The sequence below is a fragment of the Brachyhypopomus gauderio genome, unplaced genomic scaffold, assembly GCF_052324685.1.
Source record: "Brachyhypopomus gauderio isolate BG-103 unplaced genomic scaffold, BGAUD_0.2 sc138, whole genome shotgun sequence".
Taxonomy (NCBI): Eukaryota; Metazoa; Chordata; class Actinopteri; order Gymnotiformes; family Hypopomidae; genus Brachyhypopomus; species Brachyhypopomus gauderio.
Window position 1 is genome coordinate 460,665 of NW_027506959.1, and position 24,402 is coordinate 485,066.

The following is a 24,402-nucleotide window of genomic DNA, read 5'->3' on the forward strand; positions in this document are numbered from 1 at the left end:
AAGTGTGGTGGGGCAGAAGAGAAAAAAGTTCCTGGTTTAGTTGGAAAATGGCCTTATGGAATGAATGTAATTTATTTGGAATCATGTTTGAAATAAAAATAACCATAAAGAATTGTTGATTGCAACAAGTAATGGAAGTATGTTTGATCTGTGTAGGCAGATTGTGTAGGCAGATTGCTTTCATGAGTAAATCACATTTGTTCCACTCATTGGAAAGTGAATTTGACAAGACAGTCGACTAGCAGTTGAAATTGTGCAGACATCAGGGATGCTCATTCATATTGTGAACTGAACGTCTGTCCCAATCAGCACATAGTCCTGGAAGAACAGAGTGTATTTATAGCAGGGGCTCAAAGATGCACAAAACGGCCTCCAACCAGCTGTGCAGCAAACATTGTGGATTGAATCGTACCTTCATAATGACTAGTTGAGTGTTCACCAGATTCATATCTCCAATGGCTGGCAGAGGAAAACCCTGCTTTAGGAGGTCTGCCACAAAAGGGAATTCAGACATTAAAATTACTTACTAGTGACAATAAACGTGTTGCACCAAATTGTGCACTCACCATTAACCTTGGGTATCACGGCAACCTTCACGACCAATTGAAAGATGCTGGCGATCGATTTCACCTGTTGCAAAGAACATTCAATGTAGTAACAGAGTAATTGTTGTAACAGTAACTTCTTTTACTTCAGTTGACCTTTGAGGTTGTTGTCGTACCTCGAATGGGCCAACAAAGCTTGTTCCTAAGGTCACATTCATTCTGGGGGAAGAGGAAGTGCATATAGAGATGTAAACATGAAGCAAACCGCAATAATTTAAGATTATAATAATCTTTATATTTATTAAATGACGTACGTATTAAGGGTCAGGTTTCCAGCCACTTTGACCCCAGTTACATAAATCTGACCACTCACACTGGCATCCTATGGGCAGAATGTGGGAGATATGTCATAAAAAATATGGTCTGTACCAAAATAATCAGAGGTGGACATTCCAGGTTCAGAAAGTAAAAGTCTTCACCAAGATTTTCTTTTGCTCAGGCTTCCTGGATTGTGCTGATTCCACTAATTTTACCTGGCTTGCACTAATTGGAAAATCCAGCAAGCTTGAATAAAATCCTGGGAAGGAGTTTTACTTTCTGAACCTGGAGTGTTCAGCTCTGCATGTGATGTAAATGATGGGCATCGCTGATGGCCTGACTGTCCTGTGTAACCCACCACATTAAGGATGAAGAGGGGCGTGAGGGTGGTGTTGGGCTGGATGGCGGAGGCAGTGATGGTGGCGCTAGCCTGCAGCGTCATGTTGTTGGGTGCAAACATGACTGTTGGCGCCGTGGCTGTCTTCACCAGGAGATCCATCTTCAGACCAGGAAACTGCTTAGCTATCTAACCCAGAGACCCAGAGTTGGAGTTACTCATTAATGGAATGTTTCCTTTCAAAAATTCCACTGTTAAATATTTGCTCATGACAGCATGCTTCACCCAAACATGACTCTTTTCCTTAACCTAATTATGCAACTGTTGCTTATGTATGTATGCTTTAAGATTCAAAATTTGAGTTTGAAAACTGTAGTTTTTGAATGCTGGTCTACTGAATGAAGAAACTATTTTGTACTTGAGGAATGAAGTTTCCAAATGTCTTGGTGTCCAGTCGAAATGGAGAACTAGAGGGAATCTGGAGGGGGAAAGAGTGTTATACTTTGTTTTACTACCTGGCTGTTTATATTAACAATTTCTAAAAACAAATAATTTGTTCATTCATTGAGTGCACTCTAATATGCACAGGAAAAACAAACATACACAGTCCCATTCCAAAAATTTGAATATAATGGAAAAGTTGATTATTGATTCAGGGCCTACAATGTAAACTATTTCAAGTACCATATTTTCCGGACTATAAGCCACTACTTTTTTCCCCACGCTTTGAACCATGTGGCTTATAATGAGGTGTGGCTTTTTTACCCGTCAGGGAACGGAGCAGAAAGTGAATCAGGTGGTAGGTCAAAGTTGTAAATCAAAGAAGAAAGTGCTCATTTTCATTTAGCAAAAATGCAAGCAGCAGGCACGACGGAGAGGCTTTTTCAAACCAACATGTGTTTACCGACTCCCCTCGTTTGCACACGCATAAAGACGCTACAGATAATATTCGGGATATTGGCCAGTGTGTATTTTATTTAAAATAATTAACACACTTGATCCAGTGTGTTTTTGGACATAGATAATGCTGTGCCGTTTGCTGTGATGAATAATTAAAATCCAGCTCTTATTTATGCATAGAAACATAAATTGACAATATCATCTGTAGCGTCTTTATGCGGATAAATGAGGGGAGTCAGAATTCGGCACAACACCATCTGAAAGCCAAATCTGATGATACAGGCACCGTTCAGAGACTGAACAGGGGTGGGTTTCCCGAAACGTTCGTAGCGCTAAGTACTTCGTAACCTCGTATGAAATGTATGAGGTTAAGAAGTACTTAGCGCTAAGAACGTTTCGGGAACCTCACCCCAGTTCAGTTAAATGTATTCAGTAGATAAATGTGACTTTTAGCCCGGTGCGGCTTATACAACATTTTCCATTTTTTTAACTTTGTAGGTGCGGCTTATATTGAGGTGAGCTCTTTAGTCCTGAAAATACGGTATTTGTTTATTTTTACATAATTTGGGCGTCCAGCTCATAAAACCCACGAAATTCGAATACTGTGGAGAAATCAGTGGTTTTTGCAGGAAAAAAAGAAATTAGGATGACATCAAATCAATAAAATATGGTACTTTCAAAATATGTCAATCTTCAATACTTGATTGGGAATCCCTTTGCTTGGGAGTTATGGAGGCCCAGATTTCTTTGATGCTTGCTGTCAGCTCTTCTTTTTTGTTGGGTCTGGTGGCCCTCATTTTCCTCTTGAAAATACCCCATAGATTCTCAATGGGGTTTAGGTCCAGTGAGTTGGCTGGCCAGTCAAGCACTGTGATGGTATGGGCATCAAACCAGGCTGTGGTGCTTCTGGTGGCATGGGCAGGGGCCAGGACCTGCTGCAAGATGATATCTGCATCTCCATACAGATCCTCAGCAGAAGGAATCATGAAGTCCTCTAAAACATTCTGGTAGACAGCTGCGGTGACCTTGGATTTAAGAAAGCAGAGTTTACCAACACCTGCACCAGACATTGCTTCCCAAATCATGACCGACTGTGGATATTTCATAATGCACCTCAAGCAGTTTGGGTTCTGCTCCTTACCCGTCTTCCTACAAACCCGTGGACCTTGATTCCTGACTGGCACACATAACTTCATTGGAAAAGAGGACCTTGGATAACTAGTCAACGGTCCAGCTCTTCCTCTCCTTGGCCCAGTTGAAATGCTTCCTACGTTGGCTCAGGTTCAGAAGTGGCTTGACACGAGGAACCCGACAGCTGTAGCCAATCTCCCAGATGCGTCTGAATGTGAATTATTATTGATAATCCTCTGAAGACCTCTGAAGTCATCTCTTTTGCTAGTGCATCTTTTCCTGCCACATTTTGTCCTTCCACTAGACTTTCCATTGATATGCTTGGACACAGCACTCTGTGAAAAGCCAGCCTCCTTAGCTATGAACTTTTGTGGCTTACCCATCCTATGGAGGGTATCAATGATGGTCTTCTGTCTGCAGTCTTCCCCATATTGAACCGAATTGAGACAATTGAACCAAACTGAAGCAATTTATTGACATCTGGGGAAATCTGTGCAGGTGCTTTGAGTTTAGATGATTAGTGTGTCACACTCAGGTTAAAACATACATTACATTAAAACATTCATGCCCTGCAAAATTTTGGCTGATTTCTCCACAGTATTAAAATTTTTTGAAATCCTGTTTTCGTGGGTTTTATGAGTTGGACCCCAAATTATGTAAAAATAAATAATTAAATACTTCATAAATAAAAAAATAATTTAAATTGTGGGCCCTGAATCTATAATAGTTAAATTTTTTGAATGGAATTATGGAAATTAATAAACTTTTTCATGATATTACATTTTTTTGGAATGGGTCAATAGTTTGTGTTTGTCACCACATCCGCACCTTTCCCTCAGCGATGGCTAGAGGGACGACATCTTAGCTCACCATATCATCTGTGATGGTAATACTGAGCACCCCTGCAGTGTTGTACACAAAGCCTGCTGAGTTGGCAGTGAAGGTGGAAACTCCCATGTACAGCATGCTGGTGTCCTCTAGGGGCAGGGAGAAAGGCACCGGAGAGAAAGGAGGTTCCTGGTGTGCCCCAATGTTGTAAAATTCACCCTACAGAGAGAGAGCAGAGGGAGGAGGTGAACTTTTGTTCAGGTTGGCCTGGATTGTCAGTTGCAGGTTCTGTAATCGTCTTTAAGCTCACCTTTAAACCGAGATCGATGCTGGAAGCAGATATGACAGGTGACTCCACCATGGAATATTCTATTTCAGCATACTGGTCAACTTTGGCCAGAACTGTGGAATTGAGGAGTATAAAATCTCTTTTTTTGTAGTGTGTTGGAGAATAGATATGTAATATATGTTTGTAGCACATATAATTAAAAAAAAAGGAATTTAAGTATCATACCATTTAGTGTTTTTAGGTGGGGATTCATTTTATTTATGGCATCTGAGACCAGAGGACAGATCTGAAATGGTGTTTGAAATAACAACGTGCCATTTAATATGCTTTTTTAGTGGTTTTGTTGTCATGCTCATAGTGGAGGTACCTCACCTGGCTCTGTAGGGCACCACGCAGTGCGTCATCGATGAAGCTACTGAACAGATTATACAACCAGCTGGAGGGGGAGAGGAAGAGAGAAAGGGGGAAGTAAGGTGGTATTACTTTGAATATCGGTTTGTCCTTCGTTTCTTTTTCAGTTACTCTCCCCAACTTCTGTCTGTGTAGCTCAGCTACAGTTAGCCACATGCGGAACTTACACCCAACCACCAGCAGTAATGTCAGTCACAGGAGCTCACCGTCTCCTGTCAGAGAGACTGTTCACCATCTCAGAGGTAAACCCCAGGAGATTGATGAGGTTCTGCAAAATTACAGTCTGCACTCTTGTAGGAACTCACCTACTTCTCCTGCACACTCAGTGAATTCTCAGGTCTGACACACACTGAGTGTTATCTCAGTGCTGGGAGTGCTGAGGCCTTCATGGACATGATACTGTCCCTCCCTCCCCTCTCAGAAAATGGGAATGAGTTAGTTGAAACATTCACACACAGAGTAAGAAACTGAATTGATGTTGTGGCACCAAAAGTAGCTAAATTATTTCTGGTAGAATTAAGAAGAATTAAGCCCTGGAGAAACACCAATAATAACTCAGCTGCCCTGTTCAGAAGTATAGACCAGCTTGTAAACCCCACCTCCTGTGTCTTCCCTGTTCAGAATTATAGATCCTCTAGTAAACCCCACCTCTAGTGTATGCTCTGTTCAGAAGTATAGACCGGCTAGTAAACCCCACCTCCTCTGTCTTCCAGGTTCAGAAGTATACTCTGGCTAATAAACCCCACCTCCTGTGTCTTCTCTGTTCAGAAGGATAAAGGTGGAAAGAAAGCTCTAGGAAAACAACATGAAGGAGGTCTGGGGTACGACACGGTGCAAAAACAATAGCAGCAGCTCAGAAGATGGGGGTGTGGACAGAGCAAACAGTTTAACAACTTCTACAACAGGTTTGGCTGTCCTGCTCCTGCTGCCCCATCCCCCTTCCCCACTGCAGCACTCACCACCTTGTCACCCCCACCAGCCCCCTACTCCTGTACTTCTTCAGGAGGCTTGCATCCTTCAGGATCTGCCAGAAGCTCCTACTGATGTTCTACCAGTCTGTGGTAGCCAACGTCCTCTTTTATGCTGTAGTGTGTTGGGGAAGCAGCATCAGCAAGAGGGATGCTGGACGACTCGACAGGCTGGTGAGGAAAGCTGGTTCTGTGCTGGGATTAGAGCTGGAGCCCCTAACACCACTGGCAGAGAGGAGAGCCCTCAACAAGCTGCTGAACATCATGGACAATGTTCACCATCCTCCGCACAGCACGATCACCAGACAGAGGAGCTCATTCAGCGGCAGGCTGCTGTCCAAGTCCTGCTCCACCGATAGACTCAGGAAGTCTTTTGTCCCCCAGGCCATTAGACTGTTTAACTCAGACCTGGGCAGACTACGGCCCGTGTTTTCTGATGACGAGTTAATTAAAGAGGGCTTATTGGACTCTGTCGCACTTATTTGACCAGAGAAAAAGGCCGCGTTTGAGAACGTGTCATTCACCCCATTTACCGTAACAAGGTGGGTTGAGGACATCGTTGGGAACTTGTCATTGTTTGTGGAGATGAATAATGAATAAGTTAAAAATTAATTGCACTGATTCAATGAATGTGTTATCTTATTTGACCTCTAAACCACAATTTCACATAGCCTAAGAATTCCCTAGTATTCTTAAAACTTATAAATTCTTATAATTTTCTTGGCAAAATCATTGAAAAAGTTGTGTCAACCCAGTTGAATGATTACATTAAAGCAAACAAAATGAATGACACTTTTCAGTCTAATTTTTTGGATTGTGGGCCTCTAGAGGCAGCACACGGGTACTGGAGGGCCAAGGGGATCGCAGCTGTGGGCGTTGCACAGGCAAAAGTTTGGTGTGGGAAGAGCTCAGTGAGATTATGGAAAATGACTTTCGATTGGCTCCGAGAAGATTCTGGCAAACCTCACACTCAGTTTTAAAACATGAAACATAAAATATTTTTGAAATCTTGTTTTTGTGGGTTTTATGAGCTGGAAGTCCAAATTATGTAAAAATAAATAAATAAATACATGACATTGTTTAAATTGTGGGCCATGAATCTATAATCTATGAAAGTTTAACTTTTTTAATGGAATTATTAAAATATTTTGGAATGTCTCTGTAGTTGCTATTACCTGGCACCCCCATGAAAAGTGATGCTGGTGCGGCCAACAGAGGCTGCACAGTTAGCGCTGCTGACCATCGGACGGCCGGTCTCGTCACTTTGAACGCTAATGGTGACGGAGATAGTCAGTCCACTCACGGCCAAGTCAAACGAACCGCTGTCTGATCTACAGAATTTAAAGCACATTCACTGCTCATTTCACTCAGTATCTTTGAAATAGCGTATGCAGATTTCACACTTGCACAGAAAATATTTGCCGGCTTCTTCTGCTTACATGAAACCGAGGTATTTCACTCTCCAGTTGCCGCGCAGGTTGATGTAGGCATTGCTGATGGTCAAGCTGACTCCAGTACCCGGGACCAAACCCACTTCTGACTGAGGCAGGCCCACATCCACGATCTCAATCCTGGGAAGATCAGGGGTAAGAGCACTAAGCCAAACATTATGAGCCAGTTCCCCAGACCAAGATTAGTTTTAAACCTATATGAACCACTGATATAACATTGTCTAAAAACCCAGCCCTGTGTCAATTTAGATATTTATTATTAAAAGTATTGTTCAAACATACTTTTGTGCTTGTGTATTTATATTTTTTGGCAGAGGTCAACCTAACTATAAGGCAAACGAATGTTTGTGTAGGAGTGTAGCTCTCACCCCGTCAGACTGTAGGAGACATCACCAATGGGAGACAAATCTTGTTTGCCGCTAATGTCTGGCACTTTGATGGTTTTAAGGTTATCCAGCAGAGTGGCAATCCCAATCTGACGGCCTGCAGTCAAGCAAATAGAAACCTGATTGCACACAGCAGATTTGATAAACATCTACAGTGAAGTTTAAAAGTGGAGCCACTCAGCTTGCAGCCCTATGTTGTATGTATACAAAATGTAAACAGGTATATGTTGTAGCTGTGCTAATTGTAAAATGACCATGGGTATCTTGAAAGGTGCTAAATAAATCTAAGTTTCATTCATTCATTCTTTCATATTCCATTTCTGAGCCATGTTCCATTGCCATATTATCCCAGCCCTCATGGATTGCAACACTACAAATATTGACTTCCACCTCTACGTCTACTTGGACCATGTTTTATGCTGTACGTACCATACTCCAGTCCCTTTTGAGTTATCTTCACCTTGACTCCAGCATCCGTTCCGGAAGACTCTGGACAGGACAAAGCCAATAGGACCAGAATGCACCACCGAGACATCATTGGCATTCAGGCCTGGTAGAGATACACATGGACTTTATAATGGAGCTTTTTAGCATCTGTATGTAATCAGTTTCTCCAGATGGGGCCTACTGCAGAACTATCTGAGAGTTTCAGAAGTGCTTCAGAAGTGTTCTCATTTTGCCCTGTTAATTAAGCCTGTTGGCTTTAAAAGCCTGTCATGTGTTAATTGTCCTTTAATATGTGGAAACTGTATTGGTTGTCATGTATATGTTGTGGTCCTGCAGTGTCCAGATCTGTGTCCATTATGGACTCTTGCAAATAATTGGAATTATACATTCCAATATACACAGTTTTGAGACATTTTCTGATTGCCTTAATCTCAGTACAGTTTTGGACTGGTGGTTCTTCCCTCTAGGAACGTAACTTCCTCTTACGGGTGTGTGTAACTTCCCAACATGTCAAATGGATTCTCACTTCATAGCATTGTTTCTTCACAAAAGAAGAAGAAAGCAACAAAAAAGTGGAATCAAGCTTCATGGAGATTTTAGAGACCAAACGCCATCTAGCCTACAATCCAGTGTATACAATCAAGTGAATAAAATCCAGTGAATACAACCCAGTGTATGCAATCCAATGGATACAGTCAAGTGTATTCAATCCAGTGTATATTGGCCCTTCTACTGAATTGGTTCAAAATACAGCCAAAATAATATAAAAATAAAAATGTGAATTGAGTCTGAATGGGCCTTGTTCATTTTCAGCATTTTCTCCATTGTCAATGCATGAGAGCAGAAAAGAAAATAAGTGAAGAGAATGGATTAAAAATCTAGGAGAAGGAATCAGAGGTTAAGGCTGAACCTTCGGCTTAATTATTAATGTAGCTGTTGGTTTTTTTTTCTGTAGTAAGTTGACCAAGCTCTTCTTTACCTCTGACAATTGAAAAGTAATATGTCATTTGAAATAAAAAATGTATGCGATAGAAAGTATTGTTATGCCTTTGATAATTAGAGTAACACTGGGTGTTTGGTCAAAAATAAAGTACATTGAATTATCGTTTAAAGTTTTATGATAATGCTTGGTTGAATATATGCTTAATTTATTAATTCAAAGTCATTAATTCAAAGTTAAATCAATCAACTTTGAGCATTTTACAAAGAAACATCACATTCATGTTTTCATGTGTAATATAAATTGAACTGAAATCTGGTAAAAAATTTCATTTAAATGGGTTTCATGGAGAAAATCCATGGTGTTTTATTAAAATGTTACTTTCTTTTGTGACGTACGGGGTGGAGCGAAGGACGAGACACAGAATCCCTTGCTGCGACAGACGTTACCTTTTATTTTTACAAATATTGTGCAATAGCGCACGTGGCACATGTAAACAGACACGGAACGTGTAAACATTAGACAACGACGAGCACAGGACACTGCGCGAGCGCACATTAAATGGACAAACCACATTAGCCCCACGTGATTACGAGACGAGTCACAGGTGAGATGGATTATCACAAGACATAACCACAACCACGTAGATCCACAGACGCAGACGATACACGTGGACAATGTAAACACACACCCAAAAGGGAGGGGCCGGGGTCCTCAACGTGACATCTTTAAAGTAAAAAATCTTAATAGGTTCATATAATCCTTTGTAATTTAGTTTATTGTTCTGAATGTAAACAATTCAGAAATTGAAAAATCTTCAGAAATGAAAGATTTTGGGAGATGAAAAACATTCCATACAGTATTAAAATACAATATGAAAACTAACTGCACTTTTACCTGAAATGTGTAGATATGGTGCACTATACATATGCAATTAGATTTCAGAAATAAAAAAAAAACAAATTTCAAAGTGTTTCTAACTTTGACTGAACTAATTGAGTAGCGTGTGTTGGGTGAACAGTTGCCCTCCAACTCTCCTGACTGCAGACTGGATTTGTGAAGATGTGTCTAAGCCCTGTGTGTGTGTAATGTGATGTAGTCAGATACACACAACTGTGGTCAACTTAGTAGGGTTTTTTGGCATATTGAATTAGGCCTGGAATCCTGACACAAGACATCACGCTGCAGCTGATGTGCTTAGACATGTGATCTGATTTGACTGTGAATCACAGTGTGTGTTTTTCCCTCTGTCTCCGGACAACTGCATTTAGTAAGTAAATTTAGTAAGTAAATTTTATTTATAGAGCACAATTTAAAACCAAAGTGCTTTACAATGTCAAAGAAACACCATACCCTCTGCTCTCAAAACATATAACTTACATAAAATAGAATAACAGAAACATATGCTCACATAAAACATATAACTTACATAAAACAGAATAAGACATCCCTCCAAATGCAGTTAAAACAGTTTAACAATTGCAGAAAGCTAGCTTGTAAAAATATGTTTTTAGTTTTGATTTAAAAACAGTCACAGATTTGGTGAGTCTAATGTCATGTGGAAGACTATTCCAGAGTTTAGGTGCAGCAACAGAAAAAGCACGATCCCCACTCTGAGGCGAACTCGTGGAACCACCAAAAGTGACTTTGATACAGACCTTAACGATCTCGAGGGTGTATACATACAAAGCATGTTCTCTATATAAACAGGGGCATATCCATTCAAAGCTTTAAAAACCATCAGCGCTACTTTATACTGGACTCTGTAATGCACTGGGAGCCAGTGTAAGGATGCCAAGATAGGAGTAATGTGATCCCTTTTCTTGGCTCCAGTTAATAATCTGGCTGCGGCATTTTGAACCAACTGTAAGCGTTTAAGGGACGCTTCATGCATTCCAATATACAGTGCATTACAATAGTCCAGTCTAGAAGTAATAAAAGCATGGATGACTTTTTCCATATGTAGCCGATGTAACCCAAACGAATGTAAACTACGCCACTCCCGAATTATAAAAGGGGGGGGGAAAGCCCCATCCAATCGTAATGGTTCCCCGTGATGATCCCCATACAGTGATCACACAGCTGTAGGTACGATAACACTTTTATTATAACAAATGTAAAAGAAGGAGCGATGACATCACAACCCCAAGGTTAAAAGACTCTAAGATAGTAACACTAGGTACAGCCTCAAATGGGTCCCGTGGGTGGCAGCTACGCATAGCCCAGGTACAAGAAAATAATCACTGCAACCATTAGCTGCGTCCTCCAATTTGGACACACACCCAAGTGCGCAATGCCACTCCCCAGACTTTCAAACGTAAACTGTTTCAAACACCCCAAGCACAGCACACAACCCTGGGCTAAAGTGAACTGCCAACCACCAGACAACCCAAAAAAAGGGGACCCAGCTATAGAGTCTTACATAAAAAGGGGCTGTTAAAATACAACAATTACAGCTGGTTATTTAAAATAAAATACAAAGCAGATAGAGCTCACCTAACTGGCAATGCAGAACTATGACTAATTTACATCGACAATAATGCCCAATATAAAGTAAAAATCTGTAGAGTTCGTTGTAGGTGTTGTACTACACACCACAAACACAAATCAAGGTGGGAAAAAAACAGCGGCTGCACCACAGGCGCGTCTCCACTCCTCTGCAGCCTCCCCGGACAACTAAACAAAAATATTAGAAATAATTAATATATGTAAACGAACCCAGCAGTTAAAACAGGACCGTACCGAGTCACTCCTTAACAGAATTCAGTCCCCTTCTTCAGACCGTATCCAACTTTGCCACAAAACAGCATAATTACCTGCACTTCCAATCTTCTCCCCCAATATCAATGACTGTGTCAGCAGCCCAAACTCTCCGTACTGCATCCAGCTATAAATGAACAAGCCAGCCCATTGAGTCAATACACAGGCATCTGCACTACTATTTACACCGACACACACACCCAAAGCATTCACATACCGTTTCTCCTGCGTACAAGCGATCAACCCACGAACCCGGCAAAGTCGGCAACTCCAAACTCCGTTCGCGTTCCGAGCACATGTTTCCACAATGGCGGCACCTCACGGGTATCGAGGGAGCTCCTTATATCCACATTACGTGATTACCAAAACGCTGATGCTTCCTGCTGGGTCCTAGTGCCCCTCCATTTCCTTCCCCACTGGGACTAAGTCCCACAGGCTACATCCACCCCCACTTAAGAAGTCGCCGTCCCGGCGGCAACTAGTCTAACACCATGGTCTAAAATAGGCTTGAATAGTATCTACCTGAAGGTGAACTGCAGCCCCCACCTGCCCATTACCTTGGGCCGCAAAAGCCCGAGGAAGGTGGTGCGGGTTAGAGTGGAGTCCAGCCGTTGCTCTGCCAGTCCGACGGATGGGGCCAACGGTGGCTGGGGGAGCACAGGAAACTGGGGTCAACTCAGCTGTTGGTCTAGCGGCTGGAGCGGAACTGCGCTCCTCTCTTGCTTCCCCAGGTTCAGATGATGGTGCTGGGGGCCTTACAGTCGCAGGTTGCACTCTTAGGTCTGCATCACGAGGTGCCACTACCACTACTGGGCCACTCCAGTCATCCTCTTCATCCTGATCATCCTGTGCCTCGGTCCTACTCCCTGGGCAAGGGACCCGTTCCTCTCCTTCGCCAAGGACCACCTGAGGTGTTGGCCCTGGAGCCACTCGTAGTTCTGTCCGATGAATATTATGCCTCCTGCCCTCACCCTCAACAGGTGTAATTGTGTACACCCGTCCCACATCATCTAGGCACTTCACTATCACATACTTCTTAGCGTCCCACACATCTTGAATTTTATGCCTACCCAACACATGGTTCTTCTTGTACACTATTGTACCTGGCGGCAGGAGGTCAACATTTCCCTTGGGCTGTTGCTGTACTCTTTGGGCCGCTGCCTCTTGCAGATGGCGGCCTGCCAACTCATAGGCTGACCGAAGATGTTCCTGGTGTCTTGTAATCCAGTCCTCCACAGGGACCTCAAGCTGACCTTCTGGATGAGTTCCCAGCAATGCATCAACTGGAAGATGTGGTTTTTGTCCAAACATCAACTCAAAAGGACTGTAACCTGTGGAGGAGTGCACAGTGGTGTTATACGCGAACAGCACATGGGGCAAGTGTTGTGGCCATTTTCGCTTCTTCTCTGGAGGAAGAGTTCGTAGTAGGTCATGCAAGGTGCGATTGAATCTCTCGCACTGCCCATTTCCTTGTGGTCGATAGGGTGTGGTGCGGCTTTTCTCAACCCCATACAGTCTGCATAAGCTTCGCAAGAGGTCCCCCTCAAAGTTCCGGCCCTGATCAGAATGTAACCGCTGGGGGGCACCATAGACATAAAACCACTTTTCCGTAAGTATGCGAGCCACTGTACTTGCTTTCTGATCTGTGGTGGGATATGCCTGAGTAAATTTTGAAAAGACATCGGTTACGACTAGTACATTCTCTCTCCCGTCACTTGCTCGTTCTAGGATCGTGAAGTCAATGGCCACCACCTCCAATGGTCGAGAAGCCAACAGGTTGCCTGGGAAAGTTCGTACTTTGGGCTGAACCGCTTTGGCTAAGGAGCAACGCTCACACTCCTGACACCACTTCTCAATGTCCTTCCTCATGTTCGGCCAATAGCACCGTTGCCTCACCAAACTTGTAGTCCGCTCACATCCTTGATGGCCTTGGTCGTCATGTAGGGCTACAAGTACTTCATTGCGCAGGGAACGGGGTAACACTAATTGCCATGAAGGTCTGCCCCCCTCTGGTGGCTGCACATGTCGATATAAAACTCCATCACGATCTCCAAGCCTTTGCCACTGTCGAACCAGCTCTAGGACATCGGCGGAAACTTCCTTCCGTTCCATAGCAGTTGGTAATTGCCCCCTCCGCCAAAAATGTAGAAAGGATCCTATAACAGGATCGGCCTCCTGTAGAGTCTGTAAATCAGCCCTTTCCCGTACTGGAAGAGCATCAATAAGAAAACAAGGGGCTTCTAGTACCTGACTTCTAGCCAACGGACCCATGGACAATGGGCCCGAAATGCCTGGGGCAACTGCTGCCATTTCCTTGGGGGATGCAGGACAAGGCAGCCGGGAGAGTGCATCTGCATTACGGTTCATGGCCCCTGGGCGGTACTTGATGTCAAAATTGAATAATGCTAATTGAGAGGCCCAGCGCTGCTCAACCGCCCCAAGCTTGGCAGTCTGTAAATAGCTAAGGGGGTTGTTGTCCGTATAGACTGTAAACCTGGCACCCAACAAGTATTCTCGGAACTTCTCTGTGACCGCCCATTTCAAGGCAAGCAATTCCAGTTTCATGGAGCTATAATTGGACATATTACGTTCCGTTATGGAAAGACCCCGACTGGCAAATGCAACTGGCCTTCTCCCTTCTCCATGATCTTGTGACAGAACTGCTCCCAGACCTGCATGGCTAGCATCAATCTCAACAGAAAATGGCTTGCTGAAGTCGGCATACCCCAACACTGGAGAAGCCACTAATTTTCGTTTCAACTCTTGGAAAGCTTGTTCACAGACACTATCCCAGTGTTCGTTGAGGGAGTTCCCTCCCCTGGGTGTACGTTGACTCTGAAGAACCCCAACCAACTTATGCAGGGGAGCTGCCGCCTTGGCAAAACCCTCTACAAACCGCCTATAGTATGAGGCAAAGCCAAGAAATGAGCGAAGTTCAGTCAAAGTGGTGGGTTGCTTCCACTCTACCACCGTCTGGATCTTGTCCGGGTCTGTCATAACCCCAGCGGCTGAAATCACGTGCCCCAGATACTTAACTTCAGACTGGAAGAAGCGACATTTCTTCAACTTTAACTTCAGATTGTATTGCTTTAGTCGGGCCAAAACCACCTCTAACCGCTGCAGATGACTCCCAAAATCAGAAGAAAAGACGACAATATCGTCGAGATAAAGTAGCAAAGATTGGAACCGCTCATCCCCAAAAATGCGCTCCATCAAGCGCTGAAACGTACTCGGTGCGTTGCACAGACCAAAGGGCATCCTGTTAAACTCAAAAAGACCAAATGGTGTACAGAATGCGGTCTTGGCCTTGTCTTTGTCTGCCATAGGCACCTGGTTATACCCACTGGCCATGTCAAGTGTTGAAAACATGGTGGCCCCGGCCAAAGCGTCCAATGATTCTTCTATACGAGGGAGGGGAAAAGCATCCTTCCTGGTCCTAGAATTAAGTTGCCTATAGTCTACACAGAGGCGAATGGTGCCATCTTTCTTCTGTACCACGACAATAGGGGAGGCATAGGGGCTACAGCTCACCTGCACTACTCCCTGATCCAGCAGCTCTCCAATGTGTGTCTTGACCACTTCATACTGTGAGGGAGGGAGGCGGCGATATCGCTGCCGTACGGGTGCGTCCTCCAGCAAAGGTATTTCATGCTCTATGAGATTGGTGCAACCCAAATCTCCATCCCTACAAGAGAAGACGGAGCTATACTGCTGAAGGAGGGCCTTACTGCTCTGTTCTTGTGCAGGACTGAGATTAGACCAAGAGATATCAGACAGGTCAAGAATGTCCTTTGGAGTCTGGACGGACTGAACTTGCACTGTACACTGGGCATTAGTTTCCTCTCCGAACACCACCATGTGGCCACTGGCTGGCTGTACCTGAGCCATAAATAATGCACCCAGAACCACTCTGCGGGGAAGCCAGATATCCCTGGTTTCCACATTTACAATAGGCACAGAAACTTCTCCATTATCGATAGTCACGAAAGACCTAGAGGCTAATAGACCATCGGGCATTTTCCCACAGTTTGGTTCATACAGTACATGACGGAGAGCCTGACCAAATACCTTAGTACAAGTAGCAGTAACTGTTTGTATGGACCCCGCAGGGATGCAAACCGCAGCCCGGCCTTTAGACCTCACCTTGCCCAAATATCCTGAAGAAGGCAAACCGTCAAGTTTCTGACATGTTAATAAAGCTTCCTTCCATGCCTCACTAGCCCCCCGAGCTGGACCAGAAGTAAACAGAGCAGACCCATGTTGGCGGAAAAGTTCATCGTAGCACTCACTGATCACATTCATCCCCAGCAAACCCGGCGCCTGAAGAGTTTGACTACTAGCCAGCGGGCCAGCGGGGTCCTTTACTACTAAAACCCCCATTCCAGAAAGAGTCTTACCTAAAATCAGCATATCAAGTTCCATATAGCCTAGGTATGGGATCTCTAATCCATTGGCAGCTCGAAGCTGCAACCAATTACACTCCTGCAACTTACCACCAACCCCAGGCTGGAAGTGTTGTCTAAAAAAACTTTCTGGAATGGTGGTTACCATTGACCCGGTGTCAATCAAGCAAGAAACCTTCATGCCCCCCATACCAACTTCCACCAAAGGTCGAGTCCCCACCAATTTCGAGGACTGTTTTACCGGAATAGCTGAGCCCCCTAAACCCCCCTCTGACGTTGGGCTCCGTTCGCCAGGGGGTACTAGTTTCCCTGTTGTTGGGAAGCATAACCCACCACCCCCGGGTGTTGACTCTCCCCGACCACCCCTTCCGGTCTGGGTACACTAGAGCTAGTTCCCATATGCGTACGGCAAAATCGAACTATGTGGCCCGGTTGTCCGCAACGATGGCAAATAGGCTTTCCATCTGGTTGGAAACGATATGGTCTACGACTTACGCTACCATTACCCGTGCTGAAAGAGGAACCTGGAGGACATGTACTTAACTGTTTTAAAATAGCATCCAATTGCGCTTGTTGTTTGCGCAAACACGCTTTTACCTCCACCAGATCATCTTTAGGGCCGGCATTGACAGCGCAATCGTCCACCACATGAACCCTCGAATCGCATGAATAAGCTCTAGTCCTAGGGGCCGGCACATGCTCTCCCTCCTCAACCCAACGAACCGCCTCACCCCGAACTGTTAAAAAAGAAGAATCAGGGTTACATCTAACAAAACGTTTCAGTTCGCGTCGCAACATTCCATCCCTTGTATGCTCAATAAATTGGTCTCGTACCAGAATATCTGACTCTGGAACACCCCCTGGTTTAATTTGCATGATTGCCCCCATCAGAGACAGTAAAGCATGCGAATATTCACGCACAGATTCTCCCTCTCTCTGTTTGCGTTGAAAGAACTGTTTCTGCAAAGAGACAAATGACTGGGAGGCCCCATAGGTCTCTGATAATATATTAAAAATTTTGTCTACTGTATCCCTATGGGACTGTGCCCGGAACTTGACTTCATTCTTGGCCTCACCCTCTAAATGATCAAACAAAAATAAAACTTGTTCGCATTGAGGCATATGGCGTACACTCAAGGACTGACGGGCCTCTTCAACCCATTCCTCTACAGGTAAACTGCTAGTGTTGCCAGAGAATTTGGGGCATTTTCTTTCTCTGGGTACATAAACATAGCAATCTGGTCTATTTGGAACTGAAGGCACAGAACTACTAGATTCTGCAGCATCTCTTAACCTTGCATTATCTGCCTCCAACTGTTGAACTCGGGCCAATAATGCCCTTAGCTGTTCCCCCATACTTTCCCCTACCGCCCCGGGTTCAGTACCAGTAGACATTACAATAAACAAAACGCAACCTCCAAAAAATAAGTAGCCAATCAAAGGCAAGCCTCCACGATCCTTGCTGAACTTTGGTTTCCCCTTCCAATCCACTGCAACCACTGTTTTTTTCCCACTTCCAACACAACCAAAACTCTAACTTTCCAACAGTTAAGAAAACCAGCTGTGTGATCCTGCCGACTGCGCCAAAATGTAGCCGATGTAACCCAAACGAATGTAAACTACGCCACTCCCGAATTATAAAAGGGGGGGGGAAAGCCCCATCCAATCGTAATGGTTCCCCGTGATGATCCCCATACAGTGATCACACAGCTGTAGGTACGATAACACTTTTATTATAACAAATGTAAAAGAAGGAGCGATGACATCACAACCCCAAGGTTAAAAGACTCTAAGATAGTAACACTAGGTACAGCCTCAAATGGGTCCCATGGGTGGCAGCTACGCATAGCCCAGGTACAAGAAAATAATCACTGCAACCATTAGCTGCGTCCTCCAATTTGGACACACACCCAAGTGCGCAATGCCACTCCCCAGACTTTCAAACGTAAACTGTTTCAAACACCCCAAGCACAGCACACAACCCTGGGCTAAAGTGAACTGCCAACCACCAGACAACCCAAAAAAAGGGGACCCAGCTATAGAGTCTTACATAAAAAGGGGCTGTTAAAATACAACAATTACAGCTGGTTATTTAAAATAAAATACAAAGCAGATAGAGCTCACCTAACTGGCAATGCAGAACTATGACTAATTTACATCGACAATAATGCCCAATATAAAGTAAAAATCTGTAGAGTTCGTTGTAGGTGTTGTACTACACACCACAAACACAAATCAAGGTGGGAAAAAAACAGCGGCTGCACCACAGGCGCGTCTCCACTCCTCTGCAGCCTCCCCGGACAACTAAACAAAAATATTAGAAATAATTAATATATGTAAACGAACCCAGCAGTTAAAACAGGACCGTACCGAGTCACTCCTTAACAGAATTCAGTCCCCTTCTTCAGACCGTATCCAACTTTGCCACAAAACAGCATAATTACCTGCACTTCCAATCTTCTCCCCCAATATCAATGACTGTGTCAGCAGCCCAAACTCTCCGTACTGCATCCAGCTATAAATGAACAAGCCAGCCCATTGAGTCAATACACAGGCATCTGCACTACTATTTACACCGACACACACACCCAAAGCATTCACATACCGTTTCTCCTGCGTACAAGCGATCAACCCACGAACCCGGCAAAGTCGGCAACTCCAAACTCCGTTCGCGTTCCGAGCACATGTTTCCACAATGGCGGCACCTCACGGGTATCGAGGGAGCTCCTTATATCCACATTACGTGATTACCAAAACGCTGATGCTTCCTGCTGGGTCCTAGTGCCCCTCCATTTCCTTCCCCACTGGGACTAAGTCCCACAGGCTACACATATCTAAAACATTAAGAAATGATTTCAATTTGGCAATTGTTCTAAGCTGGAAGAAACTAGCCTTGACCGTTGCATTTATTTGTTTGTCAAATTTTAATTCTGAGTCGAAAATTACTCCAAGGTTTTTAACGTTTGTTCTTAAAAATGGGACTAAAGAACCCAAATTTGTTTTTAAATTTTTGGTTACCATAGAGGAACCAATTAATATGACCTCTGTTTTAGCGACATTCAGTTGGAGAAAGCTATTTGTCATCCAATTTGTAATGTCAGTGATACACTCGTGAAGTCTATCCAGGGAGGAACAATTTCCTAAACTTAAAGGTAGGTATAGTTGTAGATCAGGGGTACTCAACTGGCGGACCGCGGTCCGGATCCGGACCCGAACGCAGTCCTGTCCGGACCCAATCTCATTCCTGATTAACTGGATACGGACTAAAACAAAACCGTAGCATTTATTTCAGGGCTATTGAAAAAACACTCCGTCACGAGTGTTACGTTTGCCACCCCCGCTCAACAACTTACGTTCGCCACCCCCGCTCAACAACAAGCCTGCCTGGTTGACGCTTCGCGAGCGGCGCGAGGGTCCGCGCGGCGAAAATGACGTAATCGCTGTGGCTCCGCGTGTGCGCGAGTGCCTCGCGCGCTGTCGGTTCGCGAGGTCGTGCACCTCTCGAATTTTGTAACTTCGCGCCGCGCTTCAGCGCAATGAACAAAGTCACGTTTTCAGGGTTCATACACCTTTATAAGGTGGAATTCAAGCACTTGTACGTCACTTTCAAGGTTCATTTCAATATTTCCCAGCATGTTAAACATAATTAAGTTAAAAAAAACGCCCAATCTCATTGGTTCTCTCATGTTTCGTCCTGGAATTACAAGAGGCTCGTAGGCCTATTTGTTAACCTAATACAAGAGAACTATTCAGTCAGACAGATATTTGTTGTGAAACCAAGTAGTTACAATTTCAAGCAGTGCTTTAACCTAAATTCCAGCACTTTTCAAACCTGAAACATATAGCAACATTAAAATTGGTCAGGTAAATGTTCATTTTCCTGTTTTGAGGGGTGTTTCTACCACATATCGTTTCGGACAAAACGCCTATCGTTTAGGACAAAATGCTCGCGAAAGTATAAACGCCTCCACCGTTCGCGCACCGTTCGCCCCCCCCCCCCCCCCCCCCCCGCTCAACAACTTACGTTCGCCACCCCCGCCGCACCGGACCTCAGGTCACAGGTATCTGCCAAAACTGGACCGCGGACAAATTTAGTTGAGTACGCCTGTTGTAGATCATCCGCATAACAGTGAAATGAGATGTTATGTTCCCGAATTATTTGACCAAGGGGGAGCATATATAATGAAAAGAGGACTGGGCCTAAAACAGACCCTTGCGGAACCCCGGAGGCCAGAGTAGTGGCGGCAGAGGAGAAATTACCAATATTAACAGAAAAAGTTCTTTGTTTAATATAAGAAGTGAACCAATTAAGAACTAAACCTTTAAGTCCAACACAATGTTCCAGACGTTCGATGAGTAAATCATGATCCACAGTATCGAATGCTGCACTCAGGTCCAGTAAGACCAGGATTGAACAATCACCAGAATCGGCATTAATAAAAAGATCATTAGTGACTTTTAAAAGAGTAGACTCAGTACTATGTAGTGCCCTAAAACCAGATTGAAAGATCTCATAAATGTTGTTGCTGTCTAGAAAAGACGCTAACTGACCAAAAACAACTTTTTCCAGAACTTTTGCTATGAAGGGCAGTTTTGATATGGGCCGATAGTTATTCAGAATTCCAGTATCTAGATTATGCTTTTTTAAAAGTGGCTGAACTACTGCATGCTTAAAATATGCAGGAACTATGCCAGAGGCCAAGCTTGTATTTATGATTGATAAAACATCAGGGCCAATGGTATCAAATGATTCCTTAAATAACCAAGATGGAAGAATATCAGCCGAAGAGGTAGAGCACTTCATGTGGGAAACAATGCCAGATAGCTGGGATAGAGAAACTAACTCAAATTTCTCAAATATTGGGATATCCAGCTCATAGACAGGACTAGTTGTGGAAATCGATATATTAGCTCTAATATTTTCAATCTTCGTCAGAAAGAAATCCTGAAAAACTTCACAGTTTTCCTGGGATGGCTCAGGACCATGATATGAAACTGGACTTAATAAAGAATTGATCGTGCTAAACAGAAATTTTGGCTTATGCTGATTTTTTGAGATGATTTCTGAAAAATAATTTGCTTTTACAGATCTAACAGTTTCCTGGAATCTAAGCAAGCATGATTTAAGAATCTCAAAAGACACTACAAGCCTGTCCTTTTCCCACTTGCGCTCAGCTTTCCTGCATTCCCTTCTAGCAGCTCTAATGGACTCATTCAGCCATGGTTGAGATTTAAATTTAGTCTTTCTCACTCTGAGAGGGGCAACCACATCGAGTGCATTTGTACAAGAAGATTTAAAAGAAGCAGTTAGGTCATCAATGTTCAGGTGAGGAACAGTGGAAGACAAACAGTTTCTGTATACAGCTGAGAACTGAACCGCTGCAGTGGGGCTAAACTTCCTAGAACGCAGCTCTGAGGCTCTGACTGGCTTAGCTTGTGCAGCTAGCAGTGAGTTGAACATAACAGGCATATGATCAGAAAATGCTGATTCTGCAATTTTCATATCACTGACATTAAAACCATGAGATAAAACAAGATCAAGAGTATGACCGTGCTCATGAGTAGGGCCATTTACACATTGCATAAAATCAAAAGAAGTGGATAAATTCACTAACCATAGGCTTATTAGGGCAGCAGATGTGGATATTAAAATCCCCCATAATCAAGTTTAGAGTGGTTTAGTGTCCAACATACCAGTCAACTTGCAAAGCGTCATTACTTAAGCAGTAGAAATATGAAGATCATGCAGTGAGATAATAAAAGTATACAAAGCAAAACTTATAAAATGCTAAAAGCTGAAAAAAAAAGGTTTATTGTTAAATTATTATTAAAATGCATCACAGATGCCACAGCCTGGCAACTACTGAACAATCACAGCATGATTTCTGTGAAGTTGTATGGACAAGGTTCCTCTTTTATGTGACATACAGTCCATGGTGCCTTTTTGGTGTATTTTTTGCTAACTAATAAACAGAACTGTCAAAGTTGTTAAAGCATGTTGACCAGGCCAGGAAGTGTGTTCTCTTAATCACTCTGTTCAGAACCTATTAGTAAGCTAATAATATATTTTACATGTAGGATTACCTTGGGATGTCGTAGTGAAGGTCTGTGTGAGACGGCTCGTCTTCACTTGTCTCTCTGACTGACAGAACTACTAAGTGAAAGCAGGAAGTGAAAGGCCTTATATTAACCAGGAAGAGACAGTCACATAAATGTTCACACCAAAAACCAGTTTTGCAGAATTCATATGTTTATGCTGAGACAGGAAGTTGTTGTATTTGGTCTAGAGGAAAGGGTATTGTTTTAGGTAATGTCCTGAGAACGTCAGGTCAGGTTGCTCAGGTGTGAAGGAGAGATTTTCAGAACCTCTCAGCGATGGGGACGTGTGCAGTAAAACAATCACACTAGGGTGCTGGAGGCCATGAGGCGTGGGTGAAAGACACTTGTACTACAACTCTCACCACAGGAACAGTTTGAGATTCATCTGGTCGTCTTAAACCTCTTAATGTCTAATACTTTAAGATGTCATGCTCTGGGATGTTTACGTAGGTATTCCAGGGAGGTATACCTTGAACTGGTGGAAAACATTCGAAAGATAATACCAGGTATCCCATCCTTACCAATCTTTCAGTATGTAATTATGAAATTATTGTAATCATAATTGAAGACTATGTGGGAATGTATAACTATATATGACTTATTTCTGCAGGGGTTAGTCTGAGCAGTGACCATCTGCTCAGACTGTGGGGAGACAGATGATGACCACCAGCAGTCGGTCAGAGAAGTGGGCTATAAACTTCTTCTTGTCTTCACGAGAGGCACTTATCTCTCACTCCTGCACTCCCTGGTTTTTGCTAGGCTTCTCTGTCTCATCTCAGTACCCTGACGCTGCTCTTTGAATTCGAACAAAGAAAACGGAACTGGTTAGGTGGTCTCTCAACGCAATTGACACTATTTTTTCCATGAGGAGTCATGGTGTGGGAGAACCCACATGTCCAGACGTTCTCAGCTGTATATGTATTTGACTCATGGGGGACATGGCGTGGTTTTTGTCTCGCGCCTCTTTTCCTGGAAGATGTTGAGGACGTGTTCTTATTTGGAACTTTGATCACTGGGTTTCTCCTGATTGGAGAAAATGTAAAGAGTGGGGTCAGTTATTGAACGCCTACGGAAATTACCCTGCGTGATTGATGCGATGGGTAGAGCTGTCAGAACGCAGACTGTGACAGTAAGTAAAAGCTTGGATTCGATTGGAGGGTCTCGGTACTCTACATGCAAAGTTGGATCAGTTGGGAGACCGCTGGCTGACTTAAGAGGAGTTTCACATGCTCAAGGATGGGCTCCTTGCTAAATTCTCGCTTTTCTACATTGGCGCCCAAACAAAATTTGCCCGGAAGGTCATCGTCTTGGTTACCTGCTTTCCCCCACACAGAGTGTCCTAGCTACAAGTTCTGCAGCCGATCGGGGGAGGGGGTGTGGGGCAGCAGCGTTGAATTTGTGCGGAGAGGACAACATGCTCCCAAAAATGATCCTGTTCATTTATAAAGATTATGCTGTTGTGAATAAAATAAGAAATAAGACATGTGAAGTCAGGATAAGAGATGGAGATGCAACCACTTCAAACTTTGTTCGACATTTGAGGCTGCACAAACAAAAGTAAGTCTCTGCTATGTATATTTAACATAATGCTATAACGGTTAACTAGCTAGCTGGGATGTGATAACTCAGGGGTCGGAAATGAACTTTTACAAGGGTCCACATGAGCAACTTGACTTGTGTCAGCGGTCCGCACCAACGATAATTCGAAAGCGGGTGACTTCACTAGGACTTGAAGTTTAAGACTTTGGACTTGACTCGAGACTCACTTGTATTGACTTGGGACTTGACTCGAGACTTGATTGTGAAGACTTGAGACTTACTTGTTACTTGCAACTTAGTGACTTGTTCACATGTCTGATTACAACTCAATCTGCCTGTGGGCAGTATTTTTCCTCAGGTAAATGTGAGAAAGTTCGGATGTAGTTCAATTATACAACCTCCCCTCTTCGCACACATTTTGAGTGAGGAAAAAGCGGCTCGCGGGTTTTCTCCCCAAAGTCCTGATCTCGACCTGCTGGCGCTGCCCGGTACCGTGACCCCATATCTCCACCCAGAATATACAGACATCCATCCTGGGCTCCTTACACTTGCAAGCTAGCTGCCATTTGCTAGACTTTCTGTGTTTGTTCGGGACTGGAACTGATGTTTGGTCTCATAATGCCTGTTGTGTACTTGTTACACTAATAAGA

General features: G+C 43.7%; 1 protein-coding gene across 1 annotated transcript; it reads right to left on the bottom strand.

Moving 5' to 3' along the window:
* Positions 1–48: 48 nt before the first annotated feature.
* LOC143500232 (bactericidal permeability-increasing protein-like) lies at positions 49–22,320 on the bottom strand. The gene is made up of 16 exons (XM_076994275.1): positions 22,199–22,320; positions 7,994–8,114; positions 7,547–7,661; positions 7,167–7,298; positions 6,903–7,058; positions 4,721–4,784; positions 4,574–4,634; positions 4,370–4,461; positions 4,102–4,278; positions 1,619–1,678; positions 1,222–1,389; positions 860–927; positions 722–764; positions 567–630; positions 413–489; positions 49–318 (listed from the first exon to the last, which is right to left on the bottom strand). Exons 2-16 carry the CDS (start codon positions 8,106–8,108, stop codon positions 277–279), a joined length of 1,434 nt encoding a protein of 477 aa, XP_076850390.1. The 5' UTR covers positions 8,109–8,114; positions 22,199–22,320; the 3' UTR covers positions 49–276.
* Positions 22,321–24,402: the final 2,082 nt, after the last annotated feature.

Bases quoted from the DNA above. Each gene is read 5' to 3' on its own strand.
- LOC143500232 (XM_076994275.1), bottom strand. From the start codon at position 8,108: ATGCCAATGATGTCTCGGTGGTGCATTCTGGTCCTATTGGCTTTGTCC. The intron at 4,462-4,573 runs GTATGATACTTA...TCAATTCCACAG, and splicing joins CCACCTAAAAACACTAAATG to TTCTGGCCAAAGTTGACCAG. The intron at 319-412 runs GTACGATTCAAT...CTGTTCTTCCAG, and splicing joins CTCAACTAGTCATTATGAAG to GACTATGTGCTGATTGGGAC.